This window comes from Fusarium oxysporum, chromosome V (assembly GCF_013085055.1).
Source record: "Fusarium oxysporum Fo47 chromosome V, complete sequence".
Classification (NCBI taxonomy): domain Eukaryota; kingdom Fungi; phylum Ascomycota; class Sordariomycetes; order Hypocreales; family Nectriaceae; genus Fusarium; species Fusarium oxysporum.
The window spans coordinates 3,807,679-3,825,818 of record NC_072844.1 but is presented as its reverse complement, the minus strand read 5'-3'; the positions used below and the strand labels follow the sequence as shown (position 1 = coordinate 3,825,818).

Genomic DNA, 18,140 nt, shown 5'->3' with positions numbered 1-18,140 from the left:
TCATATTGAGTGTGTCGGTGTCGGTGTCGGCGTCGGTTTGTCGGTGTCGCACCGATAATATGGAAATCACCGTTTTGGGCATACAAGACCGTGACGCCACCCCGACTCTTGAGAAGAGACAAGAGAAACGGCACGGCACAGGACGGAACATTTACCTCGGAGCTCTGCTCAAGTCTAACCTGAGACTAAACTTTGTGCTTGCTTCCTCGGAATGGCAAAAGTCCATGTTTAGAATACGCATGTGGTCGTATGAGATTGTGTCAAGCTGTCATTGCGAGACATGGGCCATATGGTAAGGGATGGGCCACGTGCGTGTCCATGCAGTTTCGCCACGATCTTTTACAAGATTGGAAAAACTTGTACTTGTGAACGTGGGAGGCAAAAGCAAGTATCTCAAGTCACTGTACTTGGTATTGTTGCGGCTCAAAGTTGCGAATTTTCTCTGCTCGAGATCTCCCGCAAGGGGCTCGAGCAGTGATATGTGCGATGCAACTGAGAAATGATATAGTTGTAGTCAAGGTGGACAACTGACGTCTTTCGGCAGGACGAAAGTAAGCTACGCGGTGAACATTATCATCGGTATCAGGTATATCTGCTCCAAGACTTCAAGGTGAGATACCAACTAATGACAACATGCCTGTCGTTGCTGGAACAGCTTTTACCCCTTCGTGCATAGGGGGATAATCAACTAGACTATTAGCAGTATAAGCGCTGGACCGATATCAGATATCCTCTCCCTTGTCTGTGGGTTTAACCATACACTGTAAGTGGGGAACCCTCAGACTGCCCAATGCTCGACACCCCTCCCTCTTTTGGACTCTGAGCCATGTGCGTGACGGGAACATGGCGGTGGAGATGCATTTCGATGTAACTCTCCTACATATGTAGAAGACGCTTACCAGTAAAGAAAAGAGAAGGATAATTTTAAAAAACAACAACAACACTACATACATACATACATACAGCACAGTACAGCAACGTACACACCCTGGTAGATATGGGAATATACTATCAATTACAGGTCGAAATTGGACAAGGGTCTATGCAGGGTTTTGGAATGTCATCGACCATGTAAGCGTATGGGGTAAAATGAAACCAGAGGATTTTCATCGTCGGGCCCGCCTGCTAGTCAAAAGATAGATGCTCGTAGTAGAAGTTGCAATCACGATCCATGGGAGGAAGAATTGAGGCCAGAGTGTGAGAATCCAATGTGTGTATCTTGATTCGTTAAAAGTACCTAGTAAGAACATGGGTAATACCATCTTACACCCAGTAATGCATGTCAAAAAACACCTCTAGAAACAAGAACCCCATATCGCCAAAAGTGAATTTCCTTAGATTTGTCCCAATGCTTGTGTGTGTGTGTGTGTGTGTGTTCCAAATTGCACGCCTCCGTCCCTTTCCTGTTTAAGTGTACATGTCTAGTAACAATGTAGCTTTTCCCATAATGTTAACAGTACAGTAAGAAGTATAGTATGGCCGTTAGAGATGTTGTGGGGTACTTTGATTCCTCCTCTAAAAATTTCATGTCATGTCATGTCATGATTTGTTATTTTTTTTTTTATTTTTTTTTGTGAGAAGATGATGACGATGTAGTAGTGGTAGTAGGTATGTGAATGTGTGGGATGGGGCATGATCGACGTGGGTTGGAGCAGGATAGAGACTTGCCGCGGCGGATAGTCCCAGTACGCGGTAAGTTTTTGGATCGACATTCTGTGGTGCCGTGTTAACCCACGATGTCATGACATGCTTTACAGCATGTGATCCATGATACAAGAGTCGAATCATGTGAAGTGAAGGTGAGGTAAGGTGAAGAGTCATGTCAAAGTGAGAGAGGTGTGGTCGATCCCCATCAGACAGGCTTTCTACTCCAGAGCCACTAGCCCGCAAAGCTCAGGGTATCGTTGGGCAAAGGTCTCAGCCAGGCGCCAGTTTGAACCGTTCATGGCATGGGCCATAAGGGCATCCGTGAGCCCAACGTGGCCCGTCTGCGGATCTGTGACTAGGCCGTCTAGCGGCTGATAAGGCCAATTGACAAGGCGCAGCGCGTCGAAGTAGACCCGTTGAAACTCATCTGTAGCGTAGAGGTCCTGTCGCTCGATGGCGGCCTCGCGCAGACTGCCCCAGAGGAGCAGATCGAGCCATTGAGGGTGCGGAGTTGTCAATTGGCGCTCTCGCGGCACGTAGTCTTCACATAGTCGCGCGCGTCTCTCTGGAGTAGGCTGCACGAGCCAACAGATCATGGTTTGCAGAGGCGCAAAGATGGCGATGCGCTCAGTCAGTCGTGTCATTCCTGCTGTGTCGATAAGGCTGCGGATGAGGTCGGTGATGGGATGAGGTGAGCAGGCGATCTGACCGTGGCTATCATGGCCGCGAAACAGTGAGCGTACGTCTATCTGAGGGGGGCCAAGAGTGTGAGCTAGTGACTCTGCGGTGATCATGCGACGGCAGTCCTGGAGGAAGCCGACTAAGAGCTCATCGAAGCGACAGGCCGGCGGAGTGGTGAGAACGGGCCCAGATCCCGGCCAGGATGAGCCCGGTTGAGTTTGGCCCTTCAATGGACCGAGGACTGAGCCTGGGGGTAGTAGACGGGATACATGTTCCAGGCGGGCTGCTGCTGTTGAGCCATGTAAGTATGGGACACGGGCTGAAGCGAGGGGTTGCTGAGGCGGAATCCGGCGTCTAGACACTGAGTGTGATTAGTCTCCTGTCTTGAGAGCAAGTGTGAGATTGCTGGGTGTTGCTGGGTGACCGTACCGTGAGAGTCAACATCTTCATACTCCATCTTGATCACATCCTTGTGAGCGTGGCCCACGCTGATGCTGGAAGAGCTTGTGTTGTTTGAGGGCAGCAGCGAGGTAGGCACGCTTGTGGGAATGTAGCCGGCGCTGTAGTCGTCGGCAGATGAGGAAGGGCTTGAGACGTTGGAGGGGACGGGGCAGGGAACTGTGCTGGCCCATGACTCGCAGTTGTTAGGGAGGGGGACATATTGCTGTCCATAGTCGGGGATAGGGCTGTAGTCGCCAGAAGGGAAGGGGGAGCCGCGAGGACTGGGGATGGCACCGCTGCCTGTGCTGAGGTTATCATCGTATACTGAGGGGCTGGTCAGAATGCTGTTGTGTGGTGACGAGGACGTCGGGATGGAGACAGAGAGAGCCGTACCAGGTGCAGAGTAAGGCGACGAGGTCATTGAGACGCCCATGTTCTCCTTGAGTCGCATAAGCTCCTCCTCGAGCGCCTGGTTCCGTCGCAGAAGCTCCTGGACTGTCTGATCACGGCTCTGCTTGCTCTTGAGGTCCTCCAGCTCGCGCTCCAGGCGGTCAATGTGCTCCTTGGTTCGCGCCCGGATAGCCCTTTGAGCCTCTCGGTCGTTGGCTCTCTTGCGCGCGAGTTGTGAAGGTGTGAGGGTAGAGACGCTTCGTGTGCCTGTTTTTGTTGCGTGTCAGTTAGTGTTGATCATGGGTATATAAATCGAATTGCTTTGCTGCGTGGGCGCGATGTATGCATGTTTGTTTTTTGCTTTTTCTGTCCCGCGTGGCTGGTTAGGTTTTGTTTACTTACCCTTTCGCTTAGAGCTCTTTGCGGGCTCGGCTGAGGATGAGCGGACCATGTTGTCGGTGTTGTTGTTTTGTGAGGAGTAGGTGATTGTGCGTGAGTCGGGTGAAGTAGAGTAAGGCATAGACGACGGTGACGAGGTGGGCGATGCGATCATGTCAAATCAAGTCGAGCTGAGTTGACAAGATAAAGTATGTATGTGGATGTGAAGTGGGTATATATATATATATATATAGAAGGCCCAAGACTTGTATGTGGCGGATATGTTATACAAGTATGAAGGATGAAACCTCAAGGTGAGGAAAGGAAGGGTCCCTGGATGGTGTATATATGTAAGTGAGGTGAGGTGTGGTGAATGGGTTTGAGTTAGGATGAGATGAGATGGTAGTAGTAGAAGCTGTTGAAGTCTGTGGAGTCCTTGTAGTCTTAAGTCAAGGTCAAGGTCAAGGTCGTGCAAGTAAGTGTTCGCATGGAGATCGGCCCAGCTACGCTACTGTACTAGAGTTGATCGACGAGGGACAAGGGGTGTTGTTTATAACCATTTTCCTTATAGCGTCTCTGGCGTAGAACAACGAACGAACCCATCCTCTTTTTTCTTTTTTTCGCCTTGGAGAAGGTGTATGTCCAACGGAGGAGGCGTGCTCGACGTGTACGTACTCTCATGACGGACCCTTCAGACATGGCTAGGCACACCCCCTAGAGTGGGAGGCCATCGTGCTCCCTGTTGGTATTAGTGTTAGCGTTGGTCCGTCCGGCTCATGGCCATGGGTGAGCGAGTGAGCAATGGAACAGCAACAACAAGGCTGGTAGAGCGTGGGTCCTTCTGGTACGTGCTGGAGATGGAACTGGTCCTGTTGTTGGTGCTGGTCCTGATGCGCGGTCCGGTGCGCCACGCTTCTTCTTAGGTTGGCTGAGTTTGAGTGTACTTTGAGCTTGTACTGAGGACCTCGAATGTGTACATCCTCCTCAAGAGACTCTTCTTCTTCGTCTTCTTCGTCTTCTTCGTCTTCTTCTCCGGTTTGGGGTGGCTTGTCCCTGCTTCTCGAGCGTTTCTTGCTTATTGTCTCTTTCGGCCAACCCAATTCTTCTTCAACGTCGTCGATAGGCAGACTTTCAGAATAGCATTTCGAAGAATGTCCAGTTTTTCATATCCACAAACCAGACATGACCGTAGACATTCAATGGCATGGTCTCGTCTGGCCTGACCTTGATTTGACCCCATAACCAATTCCTCCTCCCCCCTCTCAATTGTCTTCAATGGTAGGATAACAACACTACAGCAAGTAAACTCGGCGGGTCCCATCTTCCTCGTGGCTGTGATTCCAAGATTGATTGACGCTCCACTGCAAGCTCTCGGACCCTTTCTCTTGCGCTGAGCTGAACAGAGCTTCGCTCGAGGGCCGCCTCTACCGTCAAGTTAATTCGTGCCTCTCGCCTCTATTGTCTGCAACAGGAAGAGACCCCGTTGTGTCCTGGAGAATCAATTGTTATCGATGTGGACTCTGCGGCTGACTGTAAGGCAAGTATCGTAATATTCTCCTCGCTTGACAGCACGTTAGCAGTTAGAGTCACCGTTCTATTGGACGGTTGGCTTTTTGGCTCCGATGCATCGAAACATCTCAACGCATGTCTTTTTGCATTTCATTTGGCCGTCAGAAGTATTCGAGTTCGCCGCTGCTTTCGATTCTACAGTACCATCTCCGATAGCCATGCCCATGTTACAGACGAACCAGAGGATTGATGAATCCAATCATCTGTCTTGCTATGCAGTAAAATGTCACTGCAATTAGCGGTGGAGTCATTCGGCGGGCGTATTATTCCAACCATGCCTTGCTTCGAGGCGTCGTGCTGTTCTCTGCTATGCCATGGAATATCGATGGTCTTGTCTGTTGTGTGTGCCTCAGTATCTCCCATCCTGATAAAACAAGGGTGTACTTGTTGTCTCAGAGCCCATATGCCCGGGGTGCCCTTAGATGGTTGGACCTTGAAGAGGGTTGACTGTTGACCTTGAACTTGAATTTGAACCTGAACATGGAGCAAGGTACTGTAACTCATGGTGTACTGCACTGTAGCGTAGCGTGGCCCTCAAGGAAGCTCCCCCAGAAGCGTGGAAAATGGACAAGTCCCAGGGCACCAAGATGACACTCTGCAGCACTGAATCGAGAGCCCATCCCTGCCGCGCTCTCCCCCCCACTACCCACTATGCACTGTCGTAGCCTATGACCCCTGCAGGATTAGACTTTCATCCCTCTAACCTAGCCGATATCCGGCGTAGTCGGAGTCGGGGTCAGGGTGTGAGGGGACCCAGTCGGTTGCCAGTGACGGCTCCCTAGTTAGCGCGCTTCGCGGTTCTAACCTCTCGGAGGTCTCTGCGACTCTTCCACAGTTGATCCAAGGATGGTAGTGTAGCGGTGGAGCACGTGGAACCAGGGGGGCCATCAGTAAGTGAGCGTACTGTAAAGCCAAAGTAAACCACCACCAGACGCTCGTCCTTGACCTTAGTACAGTATCAGAAGTCGGACAAAACGTGGGAGCGTTACCATCAAGTGGAAACGGCACAAGTCATGCTTATCGCGAGTCGTATCACTGATCCTCCCTTTCATGCTAACTCTACTGTTACTCGACGGCGTCGATCCAAACCCGCCCCCATATGGCATCATCACGGCTGCTTGTTTGATCTGTGAGTACCATATCGTCGACCATCTTGCGGTCAAGTCCCAAAGCCAAGAACCAATCCCCAGATCAGGTGCCGGGGCACATGGCAATGAAGATGGAGCCATGCTTCGGCCCTCTGTATCAATCATATCTCTGCTGCAGTCTTCGGATTCCCCGCCAACATTTAACAAGAAACAATTCAGAAATCCACTCCCTGCAGATCCCCCGTGTAAGTACAGTACAGGAATACTTGGCTGCAGCGCACGGAGCCAGCATTCAGTCAGTCCCCAGCGGACAAGATGCCTCCTTTGAGGAGTTGTCGGCCCTGAAAGCGCAAAAGCCATTTCCACTGCATGCATTCAGTCTATCACTTTTCAGCGTGGCAATTCGTAAAGCACTGATAGACTCGGACAAATGAACTACACATTTCGCAGTCGCCGGAGGAAAAAGCAAGACAACCTAATAAACCGTGGTCGCAATTCGGGGCTAAAAGTCTATGCTGCGGCGCAGCTAGGAGTAACCCCCCCAGGAGGAATAGCAGCACAGGGCGGTTTTAAGGATATAGCCCCCTAAAACTCAAGGCCGTGGTGAGCCGCTGCTGACAGCTCATTTGTGTTACTTTGAGTTTTTAGGGCTTGCAGGTGAGCTCCCTCTTTGAGACTTTGGAAGGAAAAAAGAATCTTCTCTGCCAGGTTCCCCGAGCAAATGAACATGGTCCCGCCGGACCTAGACGGAGACAGACAGACATCCTGCATGGCGTCATTCTTTGCTCAGAAGCACCTCAAACGTAAGCTTGGTAAGAATTTTGTTTGTTTGTTTGTTTGTACTGTATTGCGTGTGTGGAAGATCCTTCAACCTCACAATGGCTTCTCCAAGGTTTGTTGTATTCTATTCTTGACAATGACGACCAACGTGTCTCGGCAGTTGAAAAGCTGAGCTGATTTTGATGCGCGTCCGTCAGCTGAAATCGTCAGCAATCCATTTTTCTCAACCGTTTTCAGTATCTCTCTCCAACGTCGCGTTGCATCAATGACGTCTCACTGAAAGGGTTCCTTGCTCCCATCCCAGCAGGGCATCCCCCCGACTAGAGCCATCTTTCTCCCGCCGCCAACACGAATCTTGCTTTTCCATCTTGCTCAGCGTCGCATTCAAGATGAGAAAAAAAAAACTCTGATCGTGAGGTTCATCCCACACAGCTTGAGCGGGATGGACCCTTTGACAGTTTGATTAGAGTTTGGCAGCGCGAATTGATTGCCATTACCAACTGTGACCAAGAACCAAGACCCGAGAACTTGGTAACTGCTGCTGGCAAGGGTGAGGAGAACCGAACCCGTGGAGAAGGGAAAGGTAACGCAAAAAAGCAAGCAATTCCCAATCATGAACTTGTCTTCTTTACCCCAGAAAATAGGGAAAAAAGAGAAACAGCCGCCAATGGTCACCCGCAGCGCAGGCTTCGATCATGGCTTGCTTGTGTGCTGTGATCCATATCTCGCCAGCCACAATTCCGTTGCTGTGCTAGAGGATGGACCCCTTGCCAACAATGATTAAACCCATGCTTCGTGGAGTTCACGATGTGATACATAATGATGTGATTCGACTTGACTGGATCTTTTTCGTTTTAGCCAGTCCAGTGGGTAAAGCAATTGAATGAGCTTCATCAAAACCCTGTCAGGGGCCTTGTCTTGTCTTGTCTTGATATTCTCACGATGGGTACGGATGCCAGCAGTTGTCTGGTAAGGCTTCAATCTGTGTAATTGCACGTAATCAATGCTCGACCCAAGATCCCCGTGAGGATCTACAATAGCCCCATGACTCTTTACCCCATGTATCGTCCACCAGGGCATGATAGTCGGAGTTCTGTTTCTCCATCTATTGACATCTATTATCTAGTGAAACTCTCTGGCTCCGGCCCCGGAGCTTTGAGCAATCTTAGGCCCGTCTCATCATCGACCCTATCTGAGCTATTTCGCAAGTCTCGTAGCCAAGGCGGTCATCACGGTCATTGTTGGTTGGTATAGCTCTTGGCAATGGCATCGCGTTCGACTCTAGGGTCCATCTTTCTAGGGTCCGTTGTATGTTCTGATCTTGTGTTCGCTGTGGAATGCGTTGAGTGCTTGAGCTTCGAGGGCCCCATATTGGCTGATTACTGCCCCGTTGGAGACTTACGGTACTTCGCTTAGATTGACCCAATCCTCCGAGAACCATTGACCTTGATTCCTCCCCGGTTTCGCTCCAGAGGGCTGGTTGTTCCGAGGGTGAGGGATGAGTTTAGTCTGTCAGTGGCTTCCGTACTGGTTGCTTCATGTTGCGCCTCTGGCGTCGACGAAGCCTCTAGTAAGTGCCCGTTGGTAGCCACCGTGGACCACTGACTTGCCTTAAACTTTGGGCCTATCTGTTGTAAATCCGCGCTCCCGGGTGAAGGGTATCCCGAGCGCCATAGCTAAGACAGATATCGGTCGCATGCCTTGCATTACAACAACACAAACCCTAGGCTTGTAATTTCGAAGAATGTTCAAGGGTTTCGAAGCCAAGCCCTATCTTGGCTCAGCCTCCAGTGTATACGGGCTAGGAACCTCATGCATAAGCTAAATAGTCATAGTCTGCCTGTATTACTGACGGGGATAGGCCGACCCTGGTCACGAATAGTAGATCCACAGGGTGACCCGGATATCGGATCCTCACCCTGGCGCCGCGGGATCAAGCTGGTCTTGTCTGATAGGTTCGGTAGCTTTGCAACTCTCATCCGAGATGTACTATAGTTCAGCTGCTCATATGTATCTACGAGTTGCCATCTCGTTCTATTTGGTGGCGTTGTCCACGCGATGGTCGTAATATGTATGTAGTGTAGGCATCTGAAGTTGCTTGGTGCTTGTACGGAATGGCAATTATCATGATATCTCAGGGTTCTCGTCCTTAACCGCCTCCACCAACTCCTCCATCCCACCCACCGATGTTGGGCCACTCATTCCCTCCGGTGGAAGAGCCCATCGAGGCAACGGGCTAACGTAGGACCAGGCACCACCTGCATCTTCATACCGAAGACTGTGGAGCCATAGCGACAGCTCATGTTCACCAGGGTCTGAGTATAGAGGTGTCTCGCAAATGTCGCAGAGCTCGCCCGTAAGCTTCTCGGCCCTCTTCTCTTCATATCTATCCACCATGGCATCGTAATAAGCAACAGCTTCCGCCACTTCGTCTTTGCCCATCCGAGACAACCGGCTGACGATGTCTTCGTCTGTGTTTTGAGTCGCATCGGCGTCGTTTTGTCCCAGATCGACGCCCCAGACCCGCCGGTTAGCATAGATAGGATCATTTTGAATAGGATGGCCGAGATGTTGAAGGTGAACCCGCAACTGGTGAGTGCGACCCGTAACAGGGAGACATCGAACAATCGAGTATCCCTTCTTGTTTACCCAAGGGCGAAGTTTCTCCTCTTGAACCTGTTCAGGAGTTTTAGGGCGCTCGTTTACGTCGTTCTCTCCCTCGGCAGGGTAGTAGGCCAACTTCTTAAACACAGTTCGCGCTGTCTTGCCATTCGCGCGCACCCTGTTAAGGCCAAGCTTAGGAGATATTTGTAGAATGGGTTGGTCGCAAACGACCTCGCCATCGGGAAACTCGCCCATCACTCGTGCAATGTATTCTTTTCTTACTGTGCGGTCCTTGATCTTGATGCCCAACGCCTCTGCGGCAGTTGGGTTCTTTGCGATGAACATGATGCCACTTGTGAGACGGTCCAGGCGGTTGCAGAGGTATGGCAAGAATGCTGGGCCGCGGTCTGATTTCATAATCTCAACGACCGAGTTGAAGTTGTACCTGCCTGCAGGGTGTACGGGAACTCCCGCGGGCTTGTTGATAACGATCATATCTTCATCCTCGTGGATGATCTGCACAGGGTCCTCTGTTACCGGAGGTTCATGACGGTGCAGAGTGTGAGAAATAAGGTCACCATTCCGGAGAATATAATCGGGCCCGACTCGCCGACCGTTAACGAAGATAGTTCCCCGTATCATAGACTGCCGATAATACTCTAGTGGTCGGTCCCTGAATTCAGATTCATAGATCTCAAGGAGGGGCCTGTTCCGCCACCTTTCCTTGCAATGTGTGTTGTAAGTGAAATGGTATGGAACTACCCGACGCAATCCATCTCCCTCAAAGTGATACGGCCGAGGCCAAGGGTCTCCAACCGGTGTAATGAGGGGTTCATCCGAATCCGAGACCTTTGGCGAATCTTGCTTCTTCTTTTGCTTTGGACGTCTTTGATTTTGTTGTTTATTGTTGTTGGTGGCGGCTTGTGGTGGATCGGAGCTTGGTTGGCTCGGGGCAGGGCTTGGTGTAAGACCCTTGTCACTATGAATATCAAGATCCTGGAAAGAATTCGCAAAGATGTTGTCTTCCGAGGGCGAAGCCTCGAGCTTTGGTGACGACGCAGCCATTGCAAAGGGGCGTCTTTCGCGAGGGGGTAACGAGGAGGCTCTGACTGTGGCCCTGGACAGGGACCTAGATCTTCGTAATGCGGAGGAGTGCGGGCCGAGGCGAAGAGCAGCAGCCCTCATTCCTCAGCAGCAGTCGAGGAGAAGATGCGGCGTTTTTCGGGGCGCTTTTTTAAACTTGTGTGCGGCAGGCAACGATATGCGTGAAAGAGAAGGGCGTTTTTCGGCAAAGGGTTGAAAGAATGTGTAGTGACAAATTATCACTAATGTCTACGTTGTATGCGTGGGCCCGGGGATTAGCGAGACTCCCTTGGCAAACATTGTCTTTGAAATTCTGACGATATCTTTTTCTGTGGGTTGAGCCAACGGCAGAAACGAGCGGTGACATGCGGCAGGAATGGACCCCTCGCCTGTTCTAGGTAATTAATCCCCGGGCGGTCTGAGCATTTTTGGATGAGTCGACCCTCTGCAGAGCAAAGGTAAAGCCGTGATTTGCCCGTGATGGCAGATGGTTTCAAGATTCCCCCCCCAAGAGCCCAAAAGGTCAGTCTAGAAGTCCACTGACGAGCAGGGCTTGGGGGGCACTGGCCTCCCCGTCATCCACTGTCTCTCAGGTGCTCTAGGGGATTTGAGTGCCCGACCTTAGCTGCCACGACCGCGGAATCTAGGTCAACCGTCTACTAAAATCTGCCCCGCGCGCGGACAAACCGCTCTTGAAGACGGGAATGCCTCATCAATTCCCGGGGCTGGGAACAAACATTCAAAGTTCAGGGCAGCACGTACGTCAAAGAGTTGGCTCGAACCTCGGCTTTTCCATTTTGAGATTGGGCAACCCAGAACCTCGGAAACACATCCAAAAGTGAATACCCCAGGAATTCATTGTTTCTCGGATCTCATCTTATTCCATTTCAATTCATTCTGCCTCATCGTGAGATTCTGCCCTCGGCTCCCGATTCTCAAAACACTGGGGCTGTTTTCTCATCGAAATATCATAAACACCATCGGAGACATAAGGGGTCCAGACTACAAAGCTACCCCATATTTCACATCGCGCGCAACTGTCGAAGGATCAAATCATCAGTGTCAGTCCCTTCCTTGGGCCAAAAGTCTAGACTCATTGACCTCGGTCGCATTTCTTGTTTGATTTGTTTATTTCCTTGGCAATTCGCCCAACAGACTTCACACCTCTCCACCGACGCAGACGGCGCTACCGATTGTTTACTACAGAACAAGTCCTTCGTAAAATGAAAAGGGCATAAGCAAAAGCCACGGTCGAGAACGCTACGGATCCATTACCACTCAACAGGCGTTTATCTTTACCCCAGAGAATCGAACCGCGGAATGGGTAACAAGGCTTCACCGGCGGAGCTAAAGACCCGCAAGAGAGAAGACTATCGTTTCTTCCTTGACTACCGCACGCGATGGTGAGTTTGCGCCTCATTGATGCTTAAGCTAAAGCCGTATCCTTTGCTCCGGATTATTACTATCGCTCATCATTTGACCTTATCTTTGCAAATTGCGGAATGCGTCTACCGTCACGGTGACATCTCTCACGTGTAGAAGGGATATGATTTATCGCTTCGATAGACTGACTCCCTTGTTAATAGGAACGACAATGATATGTATGACCACATGAACAATTCCGTTTACAACTTTTTGTAAGTGACCAAAAGCGACGATCTCTCTAAGATCTCAAGATCCAGCGAATAACCCTCAATTCTCAGATTCGACTCCATCATCAACGCATACCTCATTGAGAATTGTGGTCTCCATCCTCCTACAGCACCACAGTTTGGCATGTGCGTGCACACCCACACAGACTATTTCTCGTCTATCGCGTACCCTGCCGTCGCGGAGCTTGCCCTACGTGTCAACAAGCTAGGTAAATCTAGCGTCACGTACGAGACTGCGCTCTTTGAGAAGGGCAAGGAAGAGGTGAAGGCGGTAGGAGAGTTTATACAGGTGTATGTTGATCGTGAGACGAATAGACCGCTAAAGGATGGTATGGCTTCAACGCTTCGTGAGAAGCTGCAGGAGCTGGTCGTTGATGACGATGCAATTAAAGCAAAGGCTAAGCTTTAAGGATATATGTAAGCATAAGTACAGTCAAGGGGAGGCAAGAAAACTTGGGACCTCTTATCTAAGTGATAAAAAAGCGTAGGTAAACTTAGTATATTTTATTAGGACTTTAGACCAGTTTATTTTAGCACCCTGATTCAACGTCAGAAGCTTTCTTGCTGTGCTATTCGCCTACCAGCCAGTATATCGCAAGCCAGGATCATTAAGGCCAAGAGGCTCAGTACTGCGAATTCAGAAAGTTACAAACTTGGCTTACGAAGCCAGTAAAATTTGGTCACATTATTCGGCTAATGTTTCGTTTGTATTACTATTAGCTGCTGTATCTGATGCCTGTTCATATTCCTGGCGCAATATTACTACCCAGTGACTTACACACCGACCTATTGCTTGCACCAAAATCTCACCTTCACAACTGACACTCATACTTCTTAGCCTGCCCTCCATTAAGGCCACTCTCAAACATCAACTCCAAAAACTCGAGATCCGCCAACGCCTCCTCGACGCTCTGCCTTTTATCCGGCTTTCCCTCAGCCAACGCCTTCGCCCACGCCTCAACCTCCTCCGTCACACCGCTCGTTCTCTCAAACTCTTTGACAACAGGCTCATCATCCCACGGCGTAACGGTCACCTTATCTCCGTCGACCACCACAGAACCCTTCTCGTAGCCGAATTGGAATACTGAGGTACTCATCTTGGAGCCGCAGGACTGCTGGTACGTGCCACTTACACCACTCTTGAGTCGGATCACCGCGTTCACGGTGTCGATTGGTGCCAGGTGAGGTTGTGTCTGAGTCGTGAAGGCTGTCACATCGACTGCTGGATCTGTGAGGAGCTGTCGGGTCGCTGCAGAGAAGTGCACTCCACCGTCGAGCAGGAAACCACCCTGAAACTCAGGCTTTGCGCGCCAAGCGGTGCCATACCATTGAGAATCCTCACTCATGTAGAAGAACACGCGTACACTGAAGTGCTGCAGCTTTCCGAGCTTGGAGGCCTCTGCAGCAGCATAGTCGAACGATGGCTTATAGCGAAAGTTCTCTGCAATCGAGAAGGTAGCTTTGCCTCCTAGACCACGGTAGTATTCGATCAACTTCTGGCCATCAGCTACGGTGGGAGCAAGCGGCTTCTCGGCAAGGACATGCTTGCCAGCAGCGAGAGCAGCTCTGATGTGCTCGGGCTGGCTCGGGATGGGCAATGCGATGATAACAGCTTCAATGTCCTCGCGAGCAAGAAGGTCGTCGAAAGACTTGCCGGATCCCGAATCGGCCGAGTACAAGTCCGGCTCTTGGCCGGAGCGGGTGTTCAAAGCAGCCGTCTCCTTGGCCGACTTGAGAGAACGGGAGTAGATGGCCTTGAGAGCGAGGTTATCTGCCTTCATGATAGCAGGCTGTCGGGCCTCTGTTCAGCATTCTGCATACGTAATTGGGTGGTTGTATTGGGGGTTTCGCACCATGTGTGCCTGTTTAGCGAACAGGCCTCCGCCGATCAATGCTACGCCGATGGGAGCCATTGTTGATACTGTAGAGCTATTTTGAGGTTGTTGTTTGTTATCTCTGGGGGTAATGAGTTGCTATCATATGTCGGCAGTTCTCTTGAGAGAATAGAGAGAACAAGAGTTATGATGTCTTGAAGGGCGGGGTTTCCCCTCCATCATGGAACCCCCACTGTCGATTCCACCTTGTTCTGTCTACGTAGAGATTTGTCAATCACGTTGGCCAAGGTGCATATTCAGTATAAGTTACAATGTTCTATGTACGTGGTATTGTTGAAATCTCTTCAACTCTATAATATCTGGTCATTATGATATACAAGTGAGGTTACCATCTCCCCTGTCTATTAGTACCTAGAAATGAAATGCCCTGTGCTTCTTGAAACCGTTACTAGTCCAAACACCACGGAAATAACTCACCACCAGAGAGGCATCATGGTAACAATCGCATCCCTCACCGCCGCTACAAACCCCTGACGTCACTGAATATAAATATTCCGTCGGACACTTTCGGTATGCTGTAACTTACTGTATGTGATGTAACTCCACCCCCGACTCTTCTCCGCCAAGTTGAGTAGAATTGACGGATTCACCGTGCCAAGCCAGCATGTATAGAAGGGGAAAAGACGCATGGGAGAAGCTGAAAATCCGACCCTGCTTACAACTGCCTAAAGAAGTTCAGGTGTGGCAGGGCGTGTGCATGCATCGGCTGCATCTGCAATCTCCTCTGTTGTTTTGTAAGTATTGGCTCCAACTGCCATGAAACACAACAAAACAAGAACAAGATAAAGAAGAGGACCCTGCTCAACTACCGCGATGCACTTGTACTGATCGGGTATACATAAGCATTGCGAGCGTTGGCCTATTCCGTGCCGCGGATCTCACTCCGAAGAGCCTATGTGGCTGTCAGCTAACTAATCGACTACAACCGTAACTTGCTACTGTATCCGCTACACTACCTTGCCTTACCTCACCTCACCTACCTTACAGGCTACACCTACAGGCAGTACCTGTGCGTGATGCAATGCAGTCAGTGCATTAACTTCGACTTATCTGTGGCATGTTGCTTCGTACCTGTTCATCACTTTGCTTTTCCTTCTAGGGCTCGGTATACGGTGAGCCTCATCATCCCATCTCCCTACACCTTGATCAATAGCTCGCCCTTCAACTCCCATAACACCACTTGAAAGACAAGGCATTCCGCTTACGCGTTTCAATATCGCGATACCGTTACATTCAACCTCCGCGAAATCCCCTGTAGATCCCTCTACATTGCTCACAAACCCCCACAAAACACCAGCCTTGAGCATTTTCCATCGCCTAGAGCGTCTCTTGTTCCAAGCCAAGCTCACAGACAGATATGACATATCGTAAACTTGTGCGGCATCTTCCGTACGTTTGTCGCGCCATATGTCGCTCATTAGTGCGGTTGACCTAAACCTTGAAACCCTCCTGTCTCCGGAACTTGGACCTAGGAACGCACTCACTAACGTCACTGGCATGCCGTCTCCCGTTTCTCGATGGTGGCCAAGCAAACTCTCCTCATCATCGTCAACATGACTGAGTGATTCTTGAAATTTCAAGTCGTAGCCGAAACTCAATTGTAATCCCTTCAGGTTTGCTTCACTTCGCTTATGTTGGTTATTGGTTGGTGCGCTTCAGGCGTGAGACTTTCGGACTCTATCAAGCTGCCGGCCGGTGCATGGCGTTCGGTCCAACGAAGGTTCTATTCCGCAGCGCAATTAGTGAGCCGTCCAGAGTTGAAACAGCTGATGTGGAAGGCAATTGCCCCGCGTTCTCCTCAGCGTCAGCTCAATCATCCCTTGTCTTATAAACACCATGGGTGGTGTTACTATCGTATCGTGTCTCGGAACTTACCCTGTACTGTGATGGAATTCGGAATCTTTGCATGTTTTCCGATTAATAAACTGAACTCTGTTGAAATTATTATGAATCAAAGTGCATTAGCTTCCATCATTTGTTCACAGTATGAGTATGCTGTGGGAGGGGACGAGAAAAGAATTATTCATCTTGCAAGTCAGAGGGGGAGGCCTAGGGTAAGCTTTCTGAAGACTGACATGTTCTACCATAGTACCAGCCTGTTGTATACAATTGAAGCAGAATGATATCAGGCCAGGCCAGATAGAATTTCAGTGCTATCATTCATGTACGGATAGATAAAAGTGTCATGCTACTCCGTCGATAGCGACAACGAATCAACCAAATCTTCCTGATCGAACGTCGCAAGACCCATGCACGACCTAGAAGACATAAGTTAGTTCTTGACGGAAATGCAATACGGCTTATATTCCAGCTTATACGAATAATCCTCAAGCTCAAATTGTTAAGACGGTAGTCTCATTTCATTCACCATAATATCTCGAATGGCTTCTGTTCAATCTCATTACCCTGTCCCAGCTGTATCCTCAGCAATACCATGCCACTTATTAAACACATTATTCGGATCAAACTTCTTCTTCAACTCCCTCAATCTGTGCAGATTTACGCCCCAAGCATCCTTGGGCGATATACTATCAGCCTCAATATTGATATACACCCCCACAGGCCCCTTGCTCCAGTGTCCACCCGCCGTAGCCGAATACCCATTCGTCTCCCGTATCCTCTTACAGAGGCTTCTATTGAACTGCCGTATCTCTGAATCGTAGGCTGGGTTCTCCCATGCAAAAGAAGTCATCGCGTCGTAGTAGTCTCCTCGATTGGCGTAGGCTGTTGCATCCTGGGGAACCTCACGAATCTTGTCTGTTGGGAAAAACTCAATAGCTAAGACAGACTTGCCCATTCCGTCGCGTGATTCACAGAATTCCCAGAATGTTTCTGCTGTTTGTAGCATTGGTTCGATATCAAGGGGCATTGTGATGTTGCCTGAGCCCATGAGTCGTCGAATGCCGTGGTCCATTACGGAGTTGAGGAGCGTGTTCGTCTTCGCCGTCGTCATCATCTCCGTATTGTTAGCTGTTGCTTTTATCTCGAGGAGACCAGAGAAACATTGCTTGGCATCTTCTTCCGAGCCGTGGAATAAAGGGATAGCGGACACGACACGGCTCGTCTCATCAGGTCCAAAGCCAATGCCCAATGCGAAGCAATGCCCATCTGGGTTCGGTCTTTCATACAACACATTCGCAAAGCGCAGCAAGTCAGGTAGCTTATCAGCCGGGTACGCCAACGTTCCACTCCAGACTTTGTCTTGTCGATGAGCTCGAGATACGAAGCGAGTTACGACTCCAAACTGTGCACCAGCGCCTCGAATAGCCCAGAACAGATCCTGGTTTGTGTCGTCGGATGCTTCGAATATCGTCCCATCTGCAAGAACAATTTCCGCCTTCAACAGGTTGTCGATGGTAAGACCGTGTCGAGGTGTGAGAAAACCATGGCCTCCCCCGAGTGTAAGTCCTCCAACCCCTGTGTGATTGACGACACCTCCAACTGTCGCCAGACCATGCCGCTCGAGGGCTGTGTCAACATCTTCCCATAGACAGCCCCCTCCGAACTCGACGGTCATAGCTTCTGCGTTAACTTTGACCTTTCGCATCTTCCTTAAGTCAATGACCATTCCCTCGGATGATGAGGCGCCGCTGGATGAGTGGCCACCACCGCATACCGTCATCGGTATTTGATTCGAAACTGCAAATTTGACTGCCGCAGATACCTCTCGTGAGTTAATCGGTAAGATAACAACTGCCTATGCTATGTGAGTATCGTGAAGGATGTCGACGCGTTTGACATACTGCTCTCTTCACGCAAGCCGCGCTCCATCTTTGCAACACTTCCTCATAGCCATCATCTCCTGGCAAGAGAACATCGCCATTCGGTATGTTGCCTCGAAGTGGAGTGAAATCGTACATTGTACCACGTAAAAACCAAATTCGGTGTTGTACAACTTTGTGGACTGCCCTCTTCAGGTAGTAAGAAGCGGC

At 50.0% G+C, this 18,140-nt stretch overlaps 5 protein-coding genes across 5 annotated transcripts; 2 read left to right on the top strand and 3 right to left on the bottom strand.

Annotated features, from left to right (window-relative positions):
* Positions 1-59: 59 nt before the first annotated feature.
* On the top strand, positions 60-1,140 carry FOBCDRAFT_202199 (uncharacterized protein; the record flags this gene model as incomplete). Its single annotated transcript, XM_059609025.1, has 5 exons — positions 60-292; positions 515-586; positions 704-763; positions 966-991; positions 1,022-1,140. The coding sequence occupies 5 exons, from the start codon at positions 60-62 to the stop codon at positions 1,138-1,140; spliced, it is 510 nt and encodes a 169-aa protein (XP_059464994.1).
* A 725-nt stretch (positions 1,141-1,865) lies between these two features.
* FOBCDRAFT_240357 (uncharacterized protein) lies at positions 1,866-3,712 on the bottom strand (the record flags this gene model as incomplete). The annotated part of the gene is made up of 3 exons (XM_059610288.1): positions 1,866-2,617; positions 2,758-3,426; positions 3,562-3,712. 3 exons carry the CDS (start codon positions 3,710-3,712, stop codon positions 1,866-1,868), a joined length of 1,572 nt encoding a protein of 523 aa, XP_059464993.1.
* A 5,386-nt stretch (positions 3,713-9,098) lies between these two features.
* On the bottom strand, positions 9,099-10,643 carry FOBCDRAFT_240356 (pseudouridine synthase; the record flags this gene model as incomplete). Its single annotated transcript, XM_031185116.2, has 1 exon — positions 9,099-10,643. One exon carries the CDS (start codon positions 10,641-10,643, stop codon positions 9,099-9,101), a length of 1,545 nt encoding a protein of 514 aa, XP_031040758.2.
* A 992-nt stretch (positions 10,644-11,635) lies between these two features.
* Positions 11,636-12,861, top strand: FOBCDRAFT_38496 (HotDog domain-containing protein). Its single transcript, XM_031185113.3, has 3 exons — positions 11,636-12,064; positions 12,248-12,298; positions 12,365-12,861. The coding sequence occupies exons 1-3, from the start codon at positions 11,982-11,984 to the stop codon at positions 12,720-12,722; spliced, it is 492 nt and encodes a 163-aa protein (XP_031040755.1). The 5' UTR covers positions 11,636-11,981; the 3' UTR covers positions 12,723-12,861.
* A 1-nt stretch (position 12,862) lies between these two features.
* FOBCDRAFT_240355 (uncharacterized protein) lies at positions 12,863-18,068 on the bottom strand (the record flags this gene model as incomplete). The annotated part of the gene is made up of 7 exons (XM_059610287.1): positions 12,863-12,942; positions 13,137-14,103; positions 14,167-14,234; positions 14,735-14,859; positions 15,280-15,831; positions 16,614-17,905; positions 17,952-18,068. The coding sequence occupies 7 exons, from the start codon at positions 18,066-18,068 to the stop codon at positions 12,863-12,865; spliced, it is 3,201 nt and encodes a 1,066-aa protein (XP_059467250.1).
* Between the last annotated feature and the right edge of the window lie 72 nt (positions 18,069-18,140).